The 21,785-nt window shown below is 42.9% G+C and overlaps 1 protein-coding gene and 2 long non-coding RNA genes across 9 annotated transcripts; 1 reads left to right on the plus strand and 2 right to left on the minus strand.

Annotated features, from left to right (window-relative positions):
- Positions 1 to 312: 312 nt before the first annotated feature.
- LOC121404207 lies at positions 313 to 994 on the plus strand. Its single transcript, XR_005967811.1, has 3 exons — positions 313 to 542; positions 614 to 767; positions 835 to 994. It is a non-coding gene; the product is annotated as an uncharacterized LOC121404207 (long non-coding RNA).
- An 8,922-nt stretch (positions 995 to 9,916) lies between these two features.
- LOC121404206 lies at positions 9,917 to 10,973 on the minus strand. Of its 7 annotated transcripts, XR_005967810.1 has the most exons (5): positions 10,935 to 10,970; positions 10,785 to 10,855; positions 10,396 to 10,570; positions 10,188 to 10,341; positions 9,917 to 10,120 (listed from the first exon to the last, which is right to left on the minus strand). It is a non-coding gene; the product is annotated as an uncharacterized LOC121404206 (long non-coding RNA). The 7 variants fall into 7 exon arrangements; XR_005967808.1 differs by having other exon boundaries at positions 10,785 to 10,971; XR_005967807.1 differs by having other exon boundaries at positions 10,658 to 10,971.
- Positions 10,974 to 13,317: 2,344 nt separating this feature from the next.
- Positions 13,318 to 19,719, minus strand: LOC121404197. Its single transcript, XM_041593431.1, has 7 exons — positions 19,584 to 19,719; positions 18,332 to 18,433; positions 15,196 to 15,706; positions 14,942 to 15,138; positions 14,566 to 14,876; positions 14,036 to 14,490; positions 13,318 to 13,654 (listed from the first exon to the last, which is right to left on the minus strand). The coding sequence occupies exons 1-7, from the start codon at positions 19,717 to 19,719 to the stop codon at positions 13,318 to 13,320; spliced, it is 2,049 nt and encodes a 682-aa protein (XP_041449365.1).
- Positions 19,720 to 21,785: the final 2,066 nt, after the last annotated feature.

Consider the following 21,785-nt stretch of genomic DNA (forward strand, 5'->3'; position numbering starts at 1 on the left):
GATTACGATGGGGAAGAGTACCTTTGCCTTTGGTATGGACGGGATTAGCTCCCTGTCCACCACCTCCAGCTTGGCCCCCTCCCGAAGCGCCACGAGCCGCCGTTATTTTGCCGTTCTCGTCGCTCCGGTCAATGAGTACCACGATTAAGTATCGTTTGGTCACCTCACTGACTTTCGATTTTTGGGGTCTCTTCGCCTGTTTGGGTGTGGGGCCTGCCACCTTGGGCCCGTGTTGCCGCTTGCTCACCGGAGTGTCCTTGATGGCACTCTCGGTCGAGCGTTGCCTTTTGGTGGCGAGACTCTCCTCCACCTTGTTGGCAAATCCCTCCGTCGATGCCTTCATCTGCGGCATCTGCGCGAAGTGCAGCCGTCCCTCTTGTATCCGTTGCTCGGCCCAGGTCATTTTGGCCGTCTCCTCTTCAGAGCGGTCCTTCCTGCCCTGGAGCCGGCCCATGATGGGCCCCTGGGGCCCCTGGGCCCATGGCACGAGCAGTTGTTGAAAATGGAGGAGAATGTTAAAATCAATAGAGACATTTATGGAAGTAAATTAAAACTCTAAATAATATGACCTAATCATTTTCTAATCCTTCTTTTTGAATCCTTCTATTTACAGATTTAAACAATTAAATCCATTTTACAGCCAGCTGGAGTGCTCGTCAACTTAAAGCTCATTTTAAGTGACGAAATCGTACTGGCGTATAATGTGGATGGGGTCCAAGGAAAGAAAGCCCTCAGGAGCCACTCGGAGTTTTATGGAGCTTTTCTAGGTAAAGTACCAATTACACTACTAGTGTTTATTATATTTTAATTAAACTAAACATATAATTATCACAGAATGTATTCCGCCTGGAGACGAAGCACCGGAAATGCTGATGAGCAAAGCTATGCAAAGGGTTAACAAAAAGAGTTTTAAAGCTAAAGTGCACCAAACCCTAAAAAAATGAATTAGAGACTGTGTAGGCTAGGCTAGATTTTAATATATATTTTAGTTTTGAATTTTTTATTAATCATTCATATAACACAATTTTGTATTTTATTATTTATTATAAAGCCAGCAAGCTGATGGTCAATCAGCTACAGGTAATCGAAGGGTGATCGATCGGGAACTAGTTGTTGACGATCTACTGGTAACTAGGTCGGAACTAGCTCATAAACAACTAGCTACTGGTAACACTAGTCAACACGATTTTTCCTCAAGGAACAAAACGAACTTTTTCTTAAAGATTTGGGGCTTAGAAATGGTTTGATGATATTTTTTTTTTCTATGGCAGAACTTTTTTTTAAAGAATAATCACATAACTCTAGTATCTTACGTCTGGTTGTAAAAAACTTTGCTATTTTGAAAAGATAATTGAAACAGCTAGAAGTTGATGCCAAACACTTTGTGATTTCAGCTTACCGTCTGGGAAATATAAAGCATTGAAATGCAAAAATGATGATTTTTGTGGGGGATTTTTACGAAATTTTGACTTTAAAAACTCAGGAAAAGTCGAAAAAAAATTATATCTTGTGTCCTCTATTTTTTTGTGTATAGGTGCGTTAATTTGGCGTCGTTTAAGGTATCGCTCATTAAAATCTATGGAGAGACTTTCGGAGCTAAAATTCGTTAACCAAACCTAAAATATGGAAAAAATGAACAAAAAATACCTTTTGGAAGGTTGCGGGCCCAACTGCCAATTGGGAACAAAGCAAACGAACAAGGGTTGTACATTTGGTACCTGATCGCGTTATAATCGATCGGGAACCAGGGGTGGCTACGACCTAGGACATGAATGTGTTAAATTCTCCACTGAAATACATTGTTGGGGAAACGAAGCGGAACTAGGGACATGCAGTACCAGAAGTGAAAATGTCAACTACGCGTCATTCAGGATTTTTTTCTCTGCCGCTGCGGCAGACGAGCAGAATATCAAGTCGACGTCGCGATTGACGCGTCGGTCAAACCAAACTCTTTTTATACCCGTACTCAAAAAAGAGTTAAGGGGTATATTAGATTTGAGGTAAAAGTGGATGTGTGCAACGCAGAGAAGGAAACGTTTCCGACCCCATAAAGTATATATATTCTTGATCAGCATCAATAGCCCAGTCGATATAGCTATGTCCGTCTGTCCGTCCGTCCGTCCGTCCATCCGTCCGTCTGTTCGTCTCGATGAGCGCCTGGAACTCAGAGACTATAAAAGCTAGGGAAACCAAATTTGGTTTCCAGACTCATATGATATCACACTGCTACAAGTGTATTTCAAAATTTCGCCCCGCCCCCTTCCGACCAAACAAAGGACGAAAATCTGTGGCAGGCACAATTTTAAGGAAACGATAAAACTAAAACCGTATCGTGGAGAATGATGATATCTACCAGATTGCCGAATCTGAATCAGATCGGATCATAATTATAGCCAGAATGAAGAAATTCATTTTCAGTTGGTTCTTACGCCTACTTCAGGCAGAGCCCCGTACCTGTCTCTTTCTCGCTAGCACACTCTGCCGCGTTCAGTGCGCGAGCAACCCCTAGCGGAGGAGATGAAGAATCTAAATGGTACACCCAAATCAACCGTCAACGACTACAGACGTATTTTTTAATCGCTCCGCGGTGAAAATTCAATAAAGTCAATTAATCGCGATTAAATTCGCGAAAAAAAAAAAGCGCTCGGGGTAGGCATGGGTACTAGCGATCGTGCTGCCCATGAATACCATCCAATCGAGTAATAAAGACTAATAGAAATAATAGAAAAGAACAAGTGTCAACGTTTAAGAGCACAAGCTCGGTAAGGAACACAAGCACTGTAAGCAAAGCCAAAATGAGCCAAGCCCGGCAACAACAACAAGACGAGCGTCGGCTCTCGCAAGCAAAAAGCAACGCGTACTTCTCTATACGCTCGCCAAAGGCAGCAGTACCAACAAAAACTGCATCATTGCAAGTGAACGAGGAGAGAGCACGCTCTCTCCCCTGCATTGCAAAGTGGGTCATGGAGTGCTCAGTGCCCATCCCCGACTCGTACTGCCTAACCAGCGATTTGCTAATATCGACAACAACTAGTACAATGCCCTCGCTCAAAACTGTGTCTTCGACCACAACAACGACAACAACCACAACAACAACCACTGCAATTGCCCAGCGCCCGATACTGTCGACCCACTGCGACAAGCCCCAACTCTCCCAACCAATAAGCTCAAAAAATGCTAACGGAGCGTTAATTCAGACTGGGCTCGATCGCTATGTGCAAATCAAAAGAAAATTGAGCCCACAAAATGTGAAGAACAACAATGCATCCAAAATAACTAAAATAACCGAGAACACTGTGCCACATAAGGCACTAGCAAACAATAGATTTGCGATACTAAGTGTCCCAAACGAAGATGAGATCACCCAAACACCCAAGGCCAAAAAATTAAGACCGCCACCTATTTATGTTCGACAGGCAAATTGTGCTGAACTGGTCAAAAAAATAACTGATACAATTGGCGCAAACACATTCCATGTCACGTACATAAAAAGGGGTAATATAAATGAAACAAAAATACAAGTCAATGACGAACAAAACTATCGATCAGTTGCGAAATATCTCGAAAATGAAAAAATGAATTACTACACCTACCAACTTAAAAGTAGCAAAGGATTACAAGTGGTTATCAAAGGAATCGAACCAACAGTCCCAATCAATGAGATAATAGATGGACTTAACGATAAGGGCTTCGAAGTCAAAATGGTAATGAACATAATAAATAGAAACAAAATTCCTCAGCCAATGTTCAAAGTAGAACTGACACCTGAAAGTATGCATATAAGGAAAAATGAAGTTCACCCAATATACAAGCTTCAATACCTACTGCACCGTAGGATCACCGTTGAGGAACCACACAAACGAAATGGACCGGTCCAATGCACAAATTGCCAGGAATATGGACACACGAAAACCTATTGCACTCTACGGGCAGTCTGCGTTGCCTGTGGTGATGTTCATCTCACTGAGGCCTGCCCCGTAAATAAGGAGGACCCATCTGCCAAAAAATGTAGCAACTGTGGGGGAAACCATACTGCCAACTATAGAGGTTGTCCTGTCTATAAAGAATTGAAAAATCGCCTAAACCAACAAATAACTGCAGCTCGTAACCCGGTCGTCCGACAAAACTTAACATATATACCATCAACTACGACTCCAGGAGTTTCTTTTGCTCAGGCGTTAAGTTACAACAACGGGTCGTACGCCTCAGTCTCTAAGCCGACACTTCAACCAACCACAGCTGGAATAATGCAGAATCAGGCATCAAATCAGATCCCAGAAATCTCTGCCCAACATACCCCTGCTAATCCATCCCAATTGCCTAGTGGAATTGAGTCAATGCTGGTAACTATAACAAATACAATGGTAGCAATACAACAAACGATGCAGGAGCTTATGCGCAACCAAAATCTCCTCCTGGAGCTCCTAATCAAACAGAAATCTGTTTAAATGTCCTGTCTAAATATATGTTTCTGGAATGCAAATGGCATTTCTCAGCACAAATGCGAGCTCTTACAGTTCCTCGCTCAACACGACATTGACGCCATGCTCATATCAGAGACTCACCTAACAAATAAAAACTATTTTCACCTCAATGGCTATAACTTCTATGCGACAAATCATCCCGATGGTAAGGCACATGGAGGTACTGGCGTTCTGATCAAGAATCGCATTAGGCATTATCCATTGCCTTCATTTGCTACACCTTATCTACAGGCAACAGCAATTCATATTGAAATTCAGAGCGGCTACCTAAACCTAGCCGCAGTATACTGCCCACCACGTTTCTGCATTTCCGAAACAGAATTTGTAACATTCTTCGACCTACTAGGTTACCGATTTATAGCAGCTGGTGACTACAATGCCAAGCACACCCATTGGGGATCTAGACTTACCAACCCGAAAGGAAGACAACTATATAACGCTATAATAACCCCACGAAACAAGCTAGACTTTATCTCTCCGGGCAAGCCCACATATTGGCCCACAGATCCAAACAAGCAACCCGACTTGATTGATTTTGCAGTTACACGAAGGGTGCTGCAAGCTCAGATTAATGTAGATCACTTAACAGATCTATCATCGGATCACTCGCCCATTCTACTTCACCTTTACGACCATCCACAGCATTCGGAACGCCCACACTTTCTAACTTCTAGCAAAACAGATTGGCTCAAATACAGGAAGTACATAAGCTCTCATATTGATAGCTGCCCAAACATTAATTGTAAAGATGACATTGATAGGTCAGTCGAAGCATTGGTTTCCTCAATGTCACTGGCGGCAAAACACTCAACACCAATATTAGCATCTAATAAACATTCCAACAGCAGTCGTATTTCTAGGCACATTGAAGTGCTGCTACGCGATAAAAGAAGGCTTCGCCGAGAGTGGCAAGCACACAGATCACCTGCATCGAAAGAGCGGCTAAAAATAGCCAACCACCTACTACGCAGAGCCCTAGAAGATGAAAAAAACCGAGCTCAAATATCCTATATGGAGCAACTCTCCCCAACTAGCAAACGATTCCCACTGTGGAAAGCAAAATCAGGCGTATGCCCACCAATCGAGAGTGAATCACCTTTGCGTACACAAACAGGAGAGTGGGCTCGCAGCAACAAAGAGAAGGCAAATACATTTGCCGTCCATCTAGAAAACGTCTTCAAACCGCACCCAGCAACGAATAGCTTTGTGCTCCCACCAACCAACAATCCCGAAGCTACTCCGCCTATCATATTCCAAACAGGAGAAGTCACAAGGGTCATTAAAGACCAAATCTCAAAGCAAAAGAAAGCTCCGGGCCACGATTTCATCTCTCCTAAAATGATCATAGAATTGCCGAGCTGTGCAGTGTATTTTCTTACTATGATATTCAACAGCATGATGAAATGGGGCTATTATCCTCAAGAATGGAGGAAATCAGTCATCACAATGATCCATAAAGCCGGAAAAGACAAGTCCAAGCCATCATCATATAGACCTATCAGCCTACTGCCTTGCCTATCAAAGATATTTGAAAAGCTGCTCCTGAATCGTATCAAACAACACCTACACATCAACGGTGCCATCCCGACTCACCAATTTGGATTTCGCGAAAAACACGGAACCATTGAACAAGTAAACCGTATAACCTCTGAGATACGAAATGCATTTGAAAGACGGGAGTATTGCTCCGCTGTTTTTCTGGATGTCGCACAGGCTTTCGACCGCGTTTGGTTAGATGGCTTAATCCACAAAATCAAAATATTACTTCCACAGAACATCCATGGAATAATGGAGTCATACCTACAGCAAAGAAGTTTCGCAGTACGATGCAAAGATTTCCTCTCTGAATATCATCCAATTGAAGCTGGTGTACCGCAAGGCAGCGTGCTTGGACCGACACTGTATATCATATTCACAGCAGATCTACCGACAAACAGCCTAACAACAACTTCGACATTTGCTGATGATACTGCCATATTAAGTCGCTCCAAGTGCCCAAGAAGGGCCACGGATCACTTATCATCTCATCTCGTGGCCTTAGAAAAATGGCTAGCAGACTGGCGGATACATGTAAACGAGCAAAAGTGCAAGCATGTCACCTTCACGTTAAACAGACAAACTTGCCCTCCATTATGTCTGAACAATATCAACATTCCACAAACCACCGAAGTAACATACCTTGGTGTTCATCTGGATAGAAGGCTTACTTGGCGTAAGCACATCGAAGCGAAGAGAAATCTACTTAAATTTAAAGCTAGTAATCTACATTGGCTAATAAACACCCGTTCACCACTAAAACTGGAGTACAAAGTACTTTTGTACAATGCAGTTCTCAAACCTATCTGGACATACGGCTCCGAGCTATGGGGAAATGCTTGCGTTAGTAATTTAGAAATAATCCAGAGAGCTCAATCGAAGATACTAAGAACTATTACTGGGGCACCATGGTACATACGGAATGAACATATCCATAAAGACTTAAATGTAGGATCAGTTAAAGATGAAATTGCCAAAGTGAAAGCAAAGTACCAGGCCAAGCTTCAAGCCCATCCTAATAGACTTGCGCAGTCTTTAACTTGGCACACTAGCCATACACGACTCCGGCGAAGAGACCTTCCCACCCAGCAATAATACTTAGCTAGGGACGTACTCTAAGTAATTAAGTGTAAATAATTAAATAAATATATTAGGCTAAGATTTGTATACTTGTCGTAAGTCTCTAATAGGGAAGATTCGATAAATAAAATCCCGTAATAAAAAAAAAAAAATGGTACATGTAGAATATACATAATAGATGTAGAATCTACATGTTAGATGTAGAATCTACATGTTAGATGTAGAATCTACATGTTAGATGTAGAATCTACATGTTAGATGTAGATAACAATGCAGCAAAAAAAATTATTTTTTTTAATTTTAAAATTCTAAATAATTATAAGCTTAAAAATGAATATGCTGACTGAGTACGGGTATAAGTAGAGTCGCGTCCCCAGAACCGACTCACATGTTCCTTCTCGTTTTTTTTTTTTTTTTTTGGCCCTAACAGAATTCGGTTTAGCCGTCGGCGTAGACAACGTTGTTAGAATTGTGCGGTGAAAATTGACACGCAGGTTTTGTTTATTTTGGGAAAAATTATTATAAGGTAAGTGCAGTGTTTCATTTAATTAAAAATATTCTATTGTGCGTTGTAAGAAATTAAGTAAAAGTGAAATGGCGAAATTATATGCATTTTGCACGAAATTTTTCATTTCCAACAACGAAAACAGAAAAAACCACCCGATTCACATTTTTGTGCTGTGTGTTCTTTTTTTCACATAACCTTTTTAGTTTTGTTGATTTGCTCATGTTCCTAATGCCGTCGTGCTCATTCCGGGCACTTCAATATCGCCTTTAAAATAAGATGGGCTAATTAAAATATTCGAAATTTCTAAAATCTGTTCAATTTGTTAACAATGCTCTCAGTAGATCAGCACAGAAAGAAATGAAGAAAAAAAAGAGTTTGGTTTGACCGACGCGTGGATCGCAACGTCCACTTCATATTCTGCTCGTCTGCCGCACAGCAGAGAAAAAATCCTGAATGACGCGTAGTTGACATTTGTCATCGCTCACTTCTGGTACTGCAGGGTATTTTGTTGTGTCTGTGTACACATACATTTGCAATTTTAGGCTTGCTTTCCCATCTCGTCATGAACCGAACATGTCGAAAAAATGCCGAACGTCTCAGGTCCACACCCGAACGTCTTAGGTCCACGACCCGAACGTCTCAGGTCCAGCAACCGACGTCTCAGGTCCAACAGCCGAAGACCTGGGGACCTGGGACAGAAAACTCAGCTGCGACACGTTCGGTGTAGGCTGGCTGAAGCACTAACCATACAGTATATAGATGTGCCAGTTCATACATCGAAAGGGGCGCAAGCTGAGTGTTCTGTCCCGGCTCCCAGCGCTTCGGCTCTGTGAGGCTGAGACACTCGGGTCGGGAGCCAGGCCATTCGGGTCGGGAGCTGGGCCGTTCGGCATGTATGACTCATGTCGGGAAGCGAAAGCAAGCTGAGAATTGCAAATGTATGTGTGTAAACAGACACGACAAAATTTTGTATCAATTCTTATTTTCCGAAACCGTTTTGAGTTTCGTTTCCAGGTTACGTAAATGTGTGTGTGCCATGTATTCACACATACTGTGCTTGTGTGTGGGCTCTACAATTGTTGGCCGCTTGAATTGGTTGTTCGTTTTGTTTTGAGGGCTGATGTGATGTAGCGACCTATTCAGGGCCGCATCAACCCTCAACCGGGCCCTGGGCAACCATCAATCTGGGGCCCTCCTTTATTTTGTATTTTTCTCAGTGGCCATTATATTTTGTATTCATTATTTGGAGTTTTGTTTTTTCAACAAAATTTTTCTGTTATTTCTAGGAGGGCCCTAGGCAACTGCTAATCCGGCCCTGGACCTATTCCCGTCGTAAGACTTCATATTTTCTTGGTGTGTTCTGTCGCTCGACTCGACGCGGGTTGAGGCATTGACGAAGCCGTTCATAAAATATTTTTTCGTTTTGTTTTGAAAAGCTGTTGTTGCGACGGGCGCGTGGTGTATTTCTTCCATTCTCCTTTCGGCTTGCCTTTGCCTCTGCTTTCGGCTTCGTCAATGCCTCGACCCGACCCGCGTCGAGTCGAGCGACAGAACACACCAAGAAAATATGAAGTCTTACGACGGGAATAGGTCCAGGGCCGGATTAGCAGTTGCCTAGGGCCCTCCTAGAAATAACAGAAAAATGTTGTTGAAAAAACAAAACTCCAAAAAATGAATAAAAAATATAATAGCCACTGATAAAAATACAAATTAATAAAGCAAACATTAAATTTATAAGTTTTTATTTCAAATGAAAGAAGAAGGAACTGGCGTGAAAAAATGGAGGGCCCCAGATTGATGGTTGCCCAGGGCCCGGTTGAGGGTTGATCCGGCCCTGAAAAGGTCGCTACATCACATCAGCCCTCAAAACAAAACGAACAACCAATTCAAGCGGACAACAATTGTAGAGCCCACACACAAGCACAGTATGTGTGAATACATGGCACACACACATTTACGTAACCTGGAAACGAAGCTCAAAACGGTTTCGGAAAATAAGAATTGATACAAAATTTTGTCGTGTCCCTGTAGTACTGGGCACTAGTTCGGTGGTGGTGATATGACCCGTCCCTAACAGACCACCACTACCCACTGGACACACCCTAAGCAATGCTATTCTTCATTTCCATTTTTACCCACAATGTCATAGGGCATGGGGACCAGCGACACCACATCGTTTACCCCCGAACTAGTGAAATGGGTACTCTTCTGGTGGTTGACGATTTGGGTACCCATACAATGGGTAGTGAAATGGGTACCCATCTGGTAGGTAGTGAAATGGGTACCCATATAAGGGGTAGTGAAAGGAAACAAGGAACATAATTAGAAAAGCTCGTGCAGTTGACAATTTCACTTATTTTATTTGTCTAATTTCCTTATGAGTTATTATTATCTATTATTTTGTTGTTGTTATTGTTGCTTATATTTTTAAAATGTCGTTTTTTTTGCAGCTGAAGAGCTTTTCTTAGTTGTATTTCCGCTGATCCAGTCTCTGCCTCTACAGTTATAGCATCTATAAATATAAAAATCAAATAAATATTAATGGGCAGGAAATTAGAAAGACAAACAGATATGCATACCAAGCAAAACTCCATAAAAATTCTTAAGATCTTTCAGCGCCGACTTGCCTTGCACTCCATCCACGTTATAGGCTAACACAACGGCATTAGCAAGAATATTTTTAAAATTTTTTAAAATACCGCTTGGCAGGAGAATCGTTTTTATTGCATCAATCTGTGAAAATACAATAAGAATAAACAATAACATTTTGATTTACATCATACTTACGTATAAATCTCTGTTTGAGCTGTTTATATCTTTGTCCATCTGTACCAGTCCCTGGACAGATAGTACCTCAACTTTTTCTGTTTCACTGGACGACACTGTCTCTGCCCTCACTAGTTTTAGTTTGTTAGCATATTTATCGCTAGTTTCCTTCCTAAGTCTACGTAAATGCCGCCTGCTGTACATATTTAATTAAAGTTGCTTTGTCTTACCTTTTTTTAAATAATTGATTTGATAAATGTTCACTTTTTTCACTGGAACTCACAAGCGCGTCTCAACAAATTCAGCCGAAAGAAATAGAACATTCCAGCAATGCAATGTCAAAAACTGAAAACGAAGCAGCGCTCTGCTCCGCAGAAGCAGCGCAGCTTCATTTTTGGCTACTTTCTTACTTCTTTTGTTTCGTTTTTTTTCGTTTCTTTCATCTACTGGTGAGACGTTGCAGCCCCATCGAACTAGTTCGCTGGGTGGTACGCGGTGGGTTGTAAAGTATACAGAGTAAGATTATTTTCTACTCTTTGAGTGGTTCCGCGTTCGCTTACCATAGGGTTACTTCGGTGGGTACCCATGTACGGACCAGAGTAGTAGGTAGTTCGGCAGGGTCAATCGCCACCGCCAGTACTACAGACGTCTGTTTACACACATACATTTGCAATTCTCAGCTTGCTTTCGCTTCCCGACATGAGTCATACATGCCGAACGGCCCAGCTCCCGACCCGAATGGCCTGGCTCCCGACCCGAGTGTCTCAGCCTCACAGAGCCGAAGCGCTGGGAGCCGGGACAGAACACTCAGCTTGCGCCCCTTTCGATGTATGAACTGGCACATCTATATACTGTATGGTTAGTGGTTTAACTTTTTCATTTTCCGCTGTGGACCAAAATGACTTTTTCTTAAAGATTTCGGGACTAACAAATTTATATGGTATTATGTTTTTTTTATGGTTTAGTTTTGTTTTTAAAGCCTAGTACTCAGATCGAAACGAGAAGGAACGTGCGAGTCGCTTCTGGCCACGCGACTCTACTTATACCCGTACTCAGTCAGTATATACATTTTTGAGGTTATGATTTTTTAGAATTTTAGAATTAAATTTTTGCTACATCTGTTATCTACATCTACATATATTATGTTTATTCTACATCTAACATGTAGATTATACATGTACCATTTAGATTCTACATCTTCTCCGCTAAGGGTTGCTCGCGCACTGAACGCGGCAGAGTGTGCGAGCGAGAAAGAAAATGAGTTGTGTTGTCATGGGCAGGAGGGGGCAGGGGAAGCGACTGAAAATTAATTTCTTAATTCCGGCTATAATTATGATCCGATCTAATTTAGATTCGGCAATATCGTAGATATGGGCATTCCCTACGATACTGCGTTTTTAGTTTTATCGTATCTTTAAAAATGAGCCTGCCACAGATTTTCGTTTTATATGTGGGCGGAAGGGGCCGGGGCGAAATTTTGAAATACACTTGTAGCAGTGTGATATCACATGAGTCTGGAAACCAAATTTGGTTGCCCTAGCTCTTATAGTCTCTGAGATCTAGGCGCTCAACAAGACGGACAGACAGACAGACGGACAGACAGACATGGCTATATCGACTCGGCTATTGATGCTGATCAAGAATATATATACTTTATGGGGTCGGAAACGCCCCGTACCCTCCCTTTACCACATCATATCCCCACTCTTTTTTGGTCGGGTATAAAAAACCCCCGACCGGTTGTTTCGTATGAACCGTAAATTTTTTACGCAAAAACTGTTTTTTGGGTCAGATCAAAAAACAAAAGGTCGGTATATACTGGAAAAGTATCAGAAGTATTTGTTTTTTTTTTCGAAAAATATATTAATTTGATATCTTTTGCCAGCAAACACGAAGCAAACATTGCAATAAGAGAACAAAAAACCAAATGAAATATTTTAATAATGAAGACAAATAGAATCTAATTAATGCAGCATTATATAAAGGACAGTTATATGGATATTATAATTTATTATTTTTATTAATTTTCATAAATATAAAACAAATATTGTTTTCAAAACAGTTTGTCTTCACGGTGTCCGGCACGAGAGGCGTCGCCATCTGCTGTTACTGATAGTCAGACACATTACCTTGCCAATAAAATATTGGGGAGCCCAGGATATGCCTGGGGAAGAGCGGCCCCAGCCGAAGAAGTGCATTTTGTTAACTTTAAACAAAACCAAGCAGCGGTCTGAGCAGTGTAACCGCTCGGAATGCAGTGCACACCTCTGGTCACACCACTGGTCGCTCGAAAAATATATGACATCTGTTTGCTAGCAAACAGTTTTTCGATCTGAGGACTAGGCTTTAGAATTTTTACAATCTGGTATTTTTTTCATGTATTTTTTTCAGAGGTAGTGCTTCTATTATTCACATAACTTAAGTGAAAAGCTGACAAATGCAGCTATAAATCTGACCAGACAATCTGTAGCTGCAGCTTAACGCCTGGAAGATATTAAGCGCAAATTAAAATTTCATAATTTTTTTCAGTATTTTTGTACGAAATTTTTAATTTAAAAACTCAGGAAAAGTCGAAAAAAAAATATTCTTGGCATGCATTTTTGGTTTAAGATAAACGCATTAATTAGGCGTCGCTTAAGGTATTGTTAGATGGATAAACGGCCAAGTTACAGCCGTTTGACCAAAACGACTCAAAACTCATTTCACCTGAAAAAATACCGTCCGGTACGTTGCTGGTCCAACTGCCTGTAATTTTGGTTTTACCGGTCCTATGTATGGATATATCTCGGATATATAACCTACCTGAAAAATCCGGAATGTTTTTCCCGGAACGATAATGTGGGGATGACGCCGGTCCAGCAGCTCTAGGTGGTTGTTCCGAAAACGGTGGTATGCGGTGTCAGCGAAATTAAACAAAGCAGCAGCCGTTAAATTAAAATCCATTTAATGCACTGGCGAAGCGATTGGCCGGGAGTTGAGGATGGCCTCTACCTCGACCAGGTGGGTGCTGAGCTCGTCCGCGGTGAGCTTGGCGTTGCCAACTCCGCGTATCAGCCGTTGTTTGGCTGCCTTGACTGCCGCCTCCCAAAGCCCTCCGAAGTGCGGTGCTCTCGGTGGTATGAAACACCACTCGACGCCGTGCTGTGCTGCGTACGTCCTGAGCCGATCCTGATCCCTCTGAAATGCTGCGTGAAGCTCTTCCATCACTCGGCTCGCGCCCACGAAGTTGGTGGCGTTGTCGCTGTAGACCTTCTCCGGAAGGCCTCTCCTCCCGACGAACCTTTTGAAAACACACAAAAAACTATCAGTTGATAGGTCGACTACTAATTCGAGGTGAACAGCCTTTGAAGCGAAGCACACGAACACGGCTACATAGGTCTTAATGGGGGGCCTGCCTCGAATTTTGAGGGTCACCTGAAACGGACCGCAGAAATCTACCCCACAAATCAGAAAGGGGCGAGCTCTTCGCACTCGGTCAGCTGGCAGGTTTCCCATGATCTGTCCCATAAGGATGGGCTTGTATCGGAAACAGTGCACACAATTCCTCACGATTCTTGTGCATGCTTCTCGGGCGTTCAATAGCCAAATCTGCTGCCTTAGAAGGGAAACCATTACTTTTGCACCTGCATGATAATGAGCACGATGCAAATGGCGTAGAAACAGTATCACGAACTGCGACTTTTGCGACAGCAGTAGAGGAAACTTCGCATCGTATGGAATTTCTGCGTGCAGCAATCTTCCCCCAACACGAATCAGTCGGAAGGTGACTCCGCCGAGTTCGCTCGTGTGTATGAACGGGCTGAGTCGTTGAAGATGTGGAGACAAAATTTCCGACCTATCCAGTTTGAGGAATTCCGATCCAAGCTCACATCTTTGGACTACCTTTACCAGCCTAAGAAATGAGACCTTCAGCTCCTTAGCTGACACAACCACATCTTGACTGCGATTGCCACCTTGAATGAACCGATTCACATACGCCATGATCCGAAGCAACTTCTGAAACGACGAGCATCTTCCAATCAGCTCGATGACCTCATTAGTCTGACCCTTTGCCACAGAATGTGCTGCCACACTTTTCTTATCTTCTGACTTTTCCATTTCTGGAGACAACTCAACCTGATGAAGAAGCGGCCAATTCTCAGGACCACTAAGAAGAAAATGCGGCCCATTAGTCCACAATGAGCACATTACACCATCTACATCTGTTCCACGGGACACTAAGTCTGCTGGGTTTTGATCGGTGGGAACGTGACGCCAAATCACACCACTGGACAACTCCTGGATTTCAGCAACCCTATTGGCCACAAACGTTGCTAGTGTGGCTGGGTCCCTTTCCAGCCAATACAAGGTGACCTGGGAGTCCGACCAAAAGTTCACGCTTTCAATTACCAACTTATCTAGCAGCAGTCGAACTTGAGACCATAGCGTGGATAGAAGAAGCGCTGCACACAATTCGAGTCGTGGAATTGATTTCGTTTTAAGAGGCGATACTCGGGACTTTGCTGTAAGAAGTCGGGATAAAACATTTTTATCGTCCTTGGTACGAACGTATATACAACATCCGTACGCATCACCTGATGCGTCAGCGAATCCGTGTATTTGGATAGTGGAATTATTGGCAAGACCGATAAAGCGAAGTATAGAGATTTTTCCAAGTCGAATAAATTCTGCTTGAACCTGTTCCAACTCGTATGCAGACTCATGGGAACTGACTCGTCCCAATCCAACTTTTGCCTCCACAGATGCTGCAGCAAGATCTTTGCCCTGGTAATTAAGGGACATAGTAACCCTAATGGGTCGAACAATCGCGAAGCAACTGACAATATGTTGCGCTTCGTAGGGGGTAATGAATCAAAGGAGTCGTCCAGCTGATAGTGAAACAAATCAGTTTGCGGATTCCAACGAATTCCGAGTGTTTTAATGGAAGCGGAAGGGTCAAACTGAAGAGACTTTTCCTGGCCACTATCGGACAGCAGATGGGGATGATTTGACGCCCATTTGGCCAACATGAAACCCCCCGCTTCCAGGACCTCACTCACTTCCTGCCGAATTCTTCCCAGTTCTTCCAGACTATTTGCTCCTGTCAGCATATCATCAACGTAAAAGTCATTTGCTATGACTTGCGAGGCCACAGGATGGGACTTAGCATAGACTTTTGCTAGCTCAACGAGACAGCGGATGGCCAGAAATGGAGCTGAAGCTGTCCCATACGTGACCGTATTCAGGCGATAAGTTTGCACGTCAATATTTGCTTTCTCCCTCCAAAGAATCAATTGGAAATTTCGATCTTCTTCAGCAACCTGCACTTGCCTATACATCTTGGAGGTATCCGCTGTAAGGGCAAAACGGTTTAATCGAAATCGTGCAAAAGTTGCAAAAAGCTCCCTCTGAATAGTGGCTCCCACCATCAAAGTCTCGTTTAAAGAGATTGAAGTTGAAGTTTTACTCGATGCATCAAACACTACGCGGAGCTTGGTGTTGCTACTATCAGGTCTCAGGACACATTGATGCGGAGTATAGTAATGGTGTCCTGGAGGAGTGCCTGGAAGCAATGACATGTTACCAAGGTTGAGATACTCTTTCATAAACTCCATATACATGTCATGCAGACATATACATGTCAAAAGCGGCGTTTTGCCGTCTCGAAAGAGGAACCCAAGACCTTGGGATTCACTTTAAACGGCAACTTTACTTCGAATCGACCCGACTCAAGCCTGCGTGATGTCTGCTTGAAGTTGCGTTCGCAAGCCAACTGTTCAGCTGTATGTACAGCCTTCGACTTCTCTGGGACATGTTCCAATTCCCAAAAGCGCTCCACCAGAGAGTCGAGAGAACACGTATCGCTACCAACAACGTTATTGCATACAACATCCTGTTTTGATGCAGTATATTTTCCCGAAACAATCAAGCCCAACAACGTTTTTTGATGGATGTTCCGAACTTGGCTTTATTTGGCCCACACATATCAATTCGAAGAAGGTTTCTGCCCCTAGCAGTAAGTCGACCTTAGCAGGCTTGAAAAAATGTGGGTCTGCCAGCTCAAGGTTTGCTGGAATATTCCACTGGGCGAAATTTACTACATGGTCGGGTTGGTATGTGGAGATTGAACGTAATACCCAAAAATCGGTTGAAAATTTATGAGCGTTGACACGAGATTGGATGGACGTGTGAACCTTGTTCTTTACGACGGACGAACTTTATCCAACAGTTGTGATACTAATGCATGACTCGTCACGGTGCAGTCTTAGGCGCTGTGCGAGATCCTCGGAAATAAAATTTATCTGGGAGCCGGAATCTAGCAGTGCCCTAGCATATTGGAACTGTCCGAACCGATCTTTCACCTTTACTACTGCCATCGCGAGAATCACTTGGTCAGTACTCGCCACATGACTCGAGTAGGCTGTTGGGTTTTCAGAAACTGAGGGCTGTTCTACAGGAGCCGAACCAGACGTACTTTGCTGTGACTCTACCCCGTATGGGGTACCCGGACGCACTCGACATTTTGCTGTCTTGCACTTCGTAATTGTATGACCTGGCTTCAAACAATTTATACACAAGCGAAGTTGCTTGGTGATATCAAAACGTTGAAGAACAGGAAGAGCACTAAACGCTTGACAACTGCTTATGATATGATTGCTCGCTGAACAATAGCTACTGTAGTGTTATCTTCGCTTATTACATTCGATACGATCAGTTTAGTTTCGATGATATTTATTGAATGAGTCTACAGTACAATTCTTAAAGTCTACTTAGCTTAAGGCAGCGCGGCTGCGCTGCCAGGAACGCCGGCAGCAGAGCGGCCGCCTTGTGTTTGTATATAACAACGTATATGTATATGCTCAGCGCTGTTGATAGCGGGGGGCGCGAGGGGAATCGTATGCGCTGTACTTTATGTATCGTCAAGCTATGAGAATATGCTGACGATACATTTATGTCGCTCGAGGCACAGCTTGGGTGATCGTATTATGTTTCACCCGAGCTATGTCTGGAACTTGTTTACGTAACTGCAACAAAGTGTTACAGTGTATACTCTTTAAGTATCGTTGGTACAGTGGGTACCAACTATGTGAGCATACTACAGTATATATGGATTATAAGAATTATAATTGATTAGAAAATGTTCTGAAAATTTACAATTGTTCATTTGTTTTTACAATATTCCTACCTATCGTTTTGTGTAGCTTTACGGGCTATACTATTAGTCGAGCAGAAAAGGTTCAGCACAACTTTACAATTTGTCATATATATATTTAATTTTTAAATTATTTAATTATTTAGTTGTCAGCCATGTAATATATGTATGTCCGTTCTCCTGCGTTAGCTGGTCGTCGCCGGTTTGGGAACGCTGACGCTCCTTCGATGGCGCAAGTGGCGGTGTGCCTCTCGCGCTTGTCGTTTCTCAGCTGCTGATGTCCTGGGCCTATGGGCTCAGGCGGGGACGGTGCCGGTCTTCGCACTGGTCGCTGGTATCATGCAGGTTGATTTGCATGTAACGCTGTAGAGAGGTCCAGGGCAGTCGTTCGGGCAAATGTCCGGCTTTCTTGGTAATGGCTTGGGAGATGGAGGTTTGGTTTTGATTGCTTCTTTTATTATTTGTATTTTAGCTGAGTGAGCTGCGGTTTTTGGGTGTCTGCTTTCGAGAGTTGTTTTTATAAAATCAAGCTCGGCCTGCAATTTGTGTGCAGTTGACCACGCGGGAGGCGGCGTTTTAGTGTATAATAGCCACTTAATGTGTGCTATTCTATTGTTTCATTTTTTTTTTATGCCTCCGCGTTTACCCATTACTCGCACTCTACTCACTAAGATATTTATATTTCTCGAAATTGTGTGTTTCCTCCTTCAATTTATCCGGCATCAATTGGTCCGAGATGGTTTCCTAGCTGTCCAGACTGCCCTTCCTGTGTCCTGCAATCTCCGGATTGCACGTCACGGTCGCCATTTAATATGTGTCTTTTACTCAAGAGGAACATGGCGATACTGCCAGGAGCCGGGCCAATCGCCTGGTCGTCTTCTTGAGGTATTTCCACGGTAACTGTTTCCCCGATTACCTCGGTTATTTCTGTAACGATTATAGTTACTGAAGTTACTGTTGTTACCCTAGGTATTATTGTAATTATTATTATTATTGTATCTGCCTCTGAATGAGTTACCATTCCGGTTACCTCTGTTTTGGCGGCAGTACAACACTGCATCACTTTTTCCTGTAGCGTCAGTGCATGTACCAACGAATTTTGTAATGACATCATTCATCGTGTTGAATGTGCCAGCCTGCATTATTAATTTTACTTTTTCTATTGAGCAATTTGTTGTCATTGCCTTAACATATATATATGTGCTATATTTGGTGGCCAGTTCTAGAGGAAGTCCATCTGTGATGTACATATGCTCCCTCTAAGCTTTAGTCATCTGTTCAACCTCTTTTGTGTACTGGTTGGCTGTTATGTTTCTTTGTTGGAGGTTCATCAGTTTTGCTGATAAAACCTCCACTGACTCGCCTTTGACATTAACTCTGAGTCTGGAGATTACCTGCGCTAAGGTATTTTCTTCTCCAATCAGGTTTCTAGCCGATCCCTTAAGTTTTGTTTTGTTTTCACAACCATTAACACAACATTTCAGCACCGTTATTTCACTTTAGTTAGTTTTGTTCACTTTCTTTCCGTTTCTTATTAGTTTTTGACTCACTATGGACCAAGTCCGTAGCTGTCACGGTCACCATGTAATATGGTTCCATATTTAATTTAACATTATTAATCTTTACTTGGAGCGTCTGCTCCGTCCTATCACGGTCGCCATGTAATTGGTTTCTTTTTCTATGAATAATGATATCCGGGGAGACATCCGTCTCTTTTGATTATAGTTTATTGAATGTCTTTACAGTAAAAATCTTAAAGTCTACTTAGCTGAAGGCAGCGGAGCGGCCGCCTTGTGCTTGTATATAACAACGTATATGTATATGCTCAGCGCTGCTGATAGCGGGGAGCGTGAGGGGGATCGTCTGCGCGTGGAATGTATGTATCGTCAAGCTATGAGAATATGCTGACGATATATTATTGTCGCTCGAGGCACAACTTGGGCGATCGTATTATGTTTCGCTCAAGTTGTGTCTGGGACTTTGTTTACGTAACTGCAACAAAGTGTTACTGACTTTGCACAGGAAAAGGAAGACTTCGTGTGTCCTTTGCCTATCTCTGATTTGCCTTTTCCCTTACTCCTTGTTGACTCTTCAGCTGCCAGATGCTGATAGCGCCGATTCAACTGGGATGCGCAATCGGACCACGACGGCAATTTGTCGTAATCCAATTGCTCTTGGAAGCGCGATTTTGTGGTATGATGTACTTTGGACATTGCTATGTGAATCAACATTGCACTATTTATGTCCTTCTCACTTCCTTACGACTGCAGAGAGGAGTAGAGGGCAGACACCGTGTCAATGAGGGACCTCAGGCATGAAGCAGAGGGTCTTGTTATTTGGGGAATGTCGAACAACTGCGAGATGGTGTCGAAAAAGATTAAACACTTATTGTCGTAAACATTTTTTAAGCTCTCCAGAGCCTTTTCATAATTGGTCTCAGAGATTTGGAACGCCTTCACTGTGCCCAATGCAGCATCAGTGAGACAAGCCAGCAGGCACCAAACTCTCAAGCAGGCTTATGAAGTTTTTAAATTCGGAATGTTTTCCACTAAACTTAGGCAAATTCATTTTTGGCAGGTGTGACGAATGACGCTGATCGCCGCGATCGTTCCTATGTGCTCGCTTACTCTCAGGTTCGTTTACTGCGGACATATACATAGCCCTCGTAGTAATACACACATCCTCGACCATTGACCTTAAATCGTTGCTGGGATTTAACGAATCCACATCTGCCTGAATGTCCATTAACTTGTCGCAATAATTTTCGATCACTGCACTTAATTTGAAGAGGGTCAAACGAAATTGTTTTTTTCTCAAAAGCCGTTTTCTGTCACCTTATGCCGTTCATCACCTTGTCGTGTTTCTGCATTGCGGTCAGTAACTTTTGGCTGAGCTTGGACCCTTACTTCCTTGGCCGCGAATTCCTTCTCTTGTTCACTCATTTTTGACACGATTACTCAAATTACTACAGTCGAAAGCTAATGCGCAGGTTTTCGCACGGTTCAAAAAAGCTGATATGAGGGTGAGTACGCTGTATTCAACGAACTGTTTTCAAACAAACACCAAAACAAAAAAAAAAGAAGTTCCTCAAAACTTTCTATTGGCGGGTTAAAACAGCGATAGCAACGTTACCGCGTTGCAGAATTATGATGCCAACGCACACAGCCGAAACCGCCAGAGTTTATTGTCCACAATTAATTACAAAAGCACCGACAACTGAAATGTCCAAAGACTATGTATCGGCTTTAATGGGTTAATGCGGCGACAGCAAGAGAGACGAGAAAAATTATGCTGTCAGCGCACACAACCAAACGCCGACAAACTATGTACAATTTGGCGCAACTATAGCGTTACCGAAGCCAATAGACCACCAAGAAGCGGTACTTGATAAAAGAGAATTGACAATAGGGGCAATGACCGTTCCGTTGCTTTTTATTAGCGAGTACAGTCGGACCTCAATATGATGTGCACTTTTTTATTGAGTTTCCACACATAAATAATTATTTAATATTTCTGGCTGTTCACTTCGGTTGATTTTATTTGGGTTATGTTTTATTAAATTGGTATTCCAATTCATGCAGTGCCAGAAAATGAGGCCACCGGCTATGATGCTATAATGGGCACACACAACTCACAAAATGGTGGCTTGATTGCACTCAATTTTTGGCACTAGAATACCTGTAGATTCGGCATTGAATTTTCCGAAGAACTTTCCTTAATGTGATGATTAACCAGATGTCGCAGACCAGCCAGCTAGAGCTTTATTCGCACAAAGACTAAAAACCAGTAACTTGTGCCGAGACGACGAAAGTGCACTCTTAACTGTTTTTGTCTTGCGAATTTCCACGAAAATGCTGATAACCGATGTCCCTGCTTGGGCGCCAATGAAAAATCCATTTAATGCACTGGTCGCAGCCAGCGATGCCAACGGTCGCCCCAGTCCAGAAGGGAGCCGATCGAACATGCTGGGAGATGGCGTAACAGCGACTGAGCGTAACAATCCATCATAACTCTTATACTATGCTATTCTATGCTATACTATGCTATGCTATGCTATTTTGCTGCTGCTGCTCCAACACTACCTGTTCATAATGTAAATGTTGTGGACAGTTACTTTTACTCCAATGCTGTGGAGAAAACCAGAAATTCACGGCTCTGAATGTTTCTTTTGTTCATTCAAAATAACTGGAATCGGGAGATCCATGAAATGGGGATGCCCGAAACAATCTGGTCAAGGCGTTACGCTTCCTGCTCCTCCCTTAGAGGAAATACCGCCACT

This window comes from Drosophila obscura, unplaced genomic scaffold (genome assembly GCF_018151105.1).
Source record: "Drosophila obscura isolate BZ-5 IFL unplaced genomic scaffold, ASM1815110v1 contig_188, whole genome shotgun sequence".
NCBI lineage: Eukaryota > Metazoa > Arthropoda > Insecta > Diptera > Drosophilidae > Drosophila > Drosophila obscura.

Coding starts and splice junctions, on each gene's coding strand:
- LOC121404197 (XM_041593431.1), bottom strand. CDS start 19,719: ATGTCCAAAGTACATCATACCACAAAATCGCGCTTCCAAGAGCAATTG. Junction 18,434..19,583: donor AGCTGAAGAGTCAACAAGGA/GTAAGGGAAAAG, acceptor TAATCGTTACAG/AAATAACCGAGGTAATCGGG. Junction 14,491..14,565: donor GTGGAACAGATGTAGATGGT/GTAATGTGCTCA, acceptor CTTCTTCATCAG/GTTGAGTTGTCTCCAGAAAT.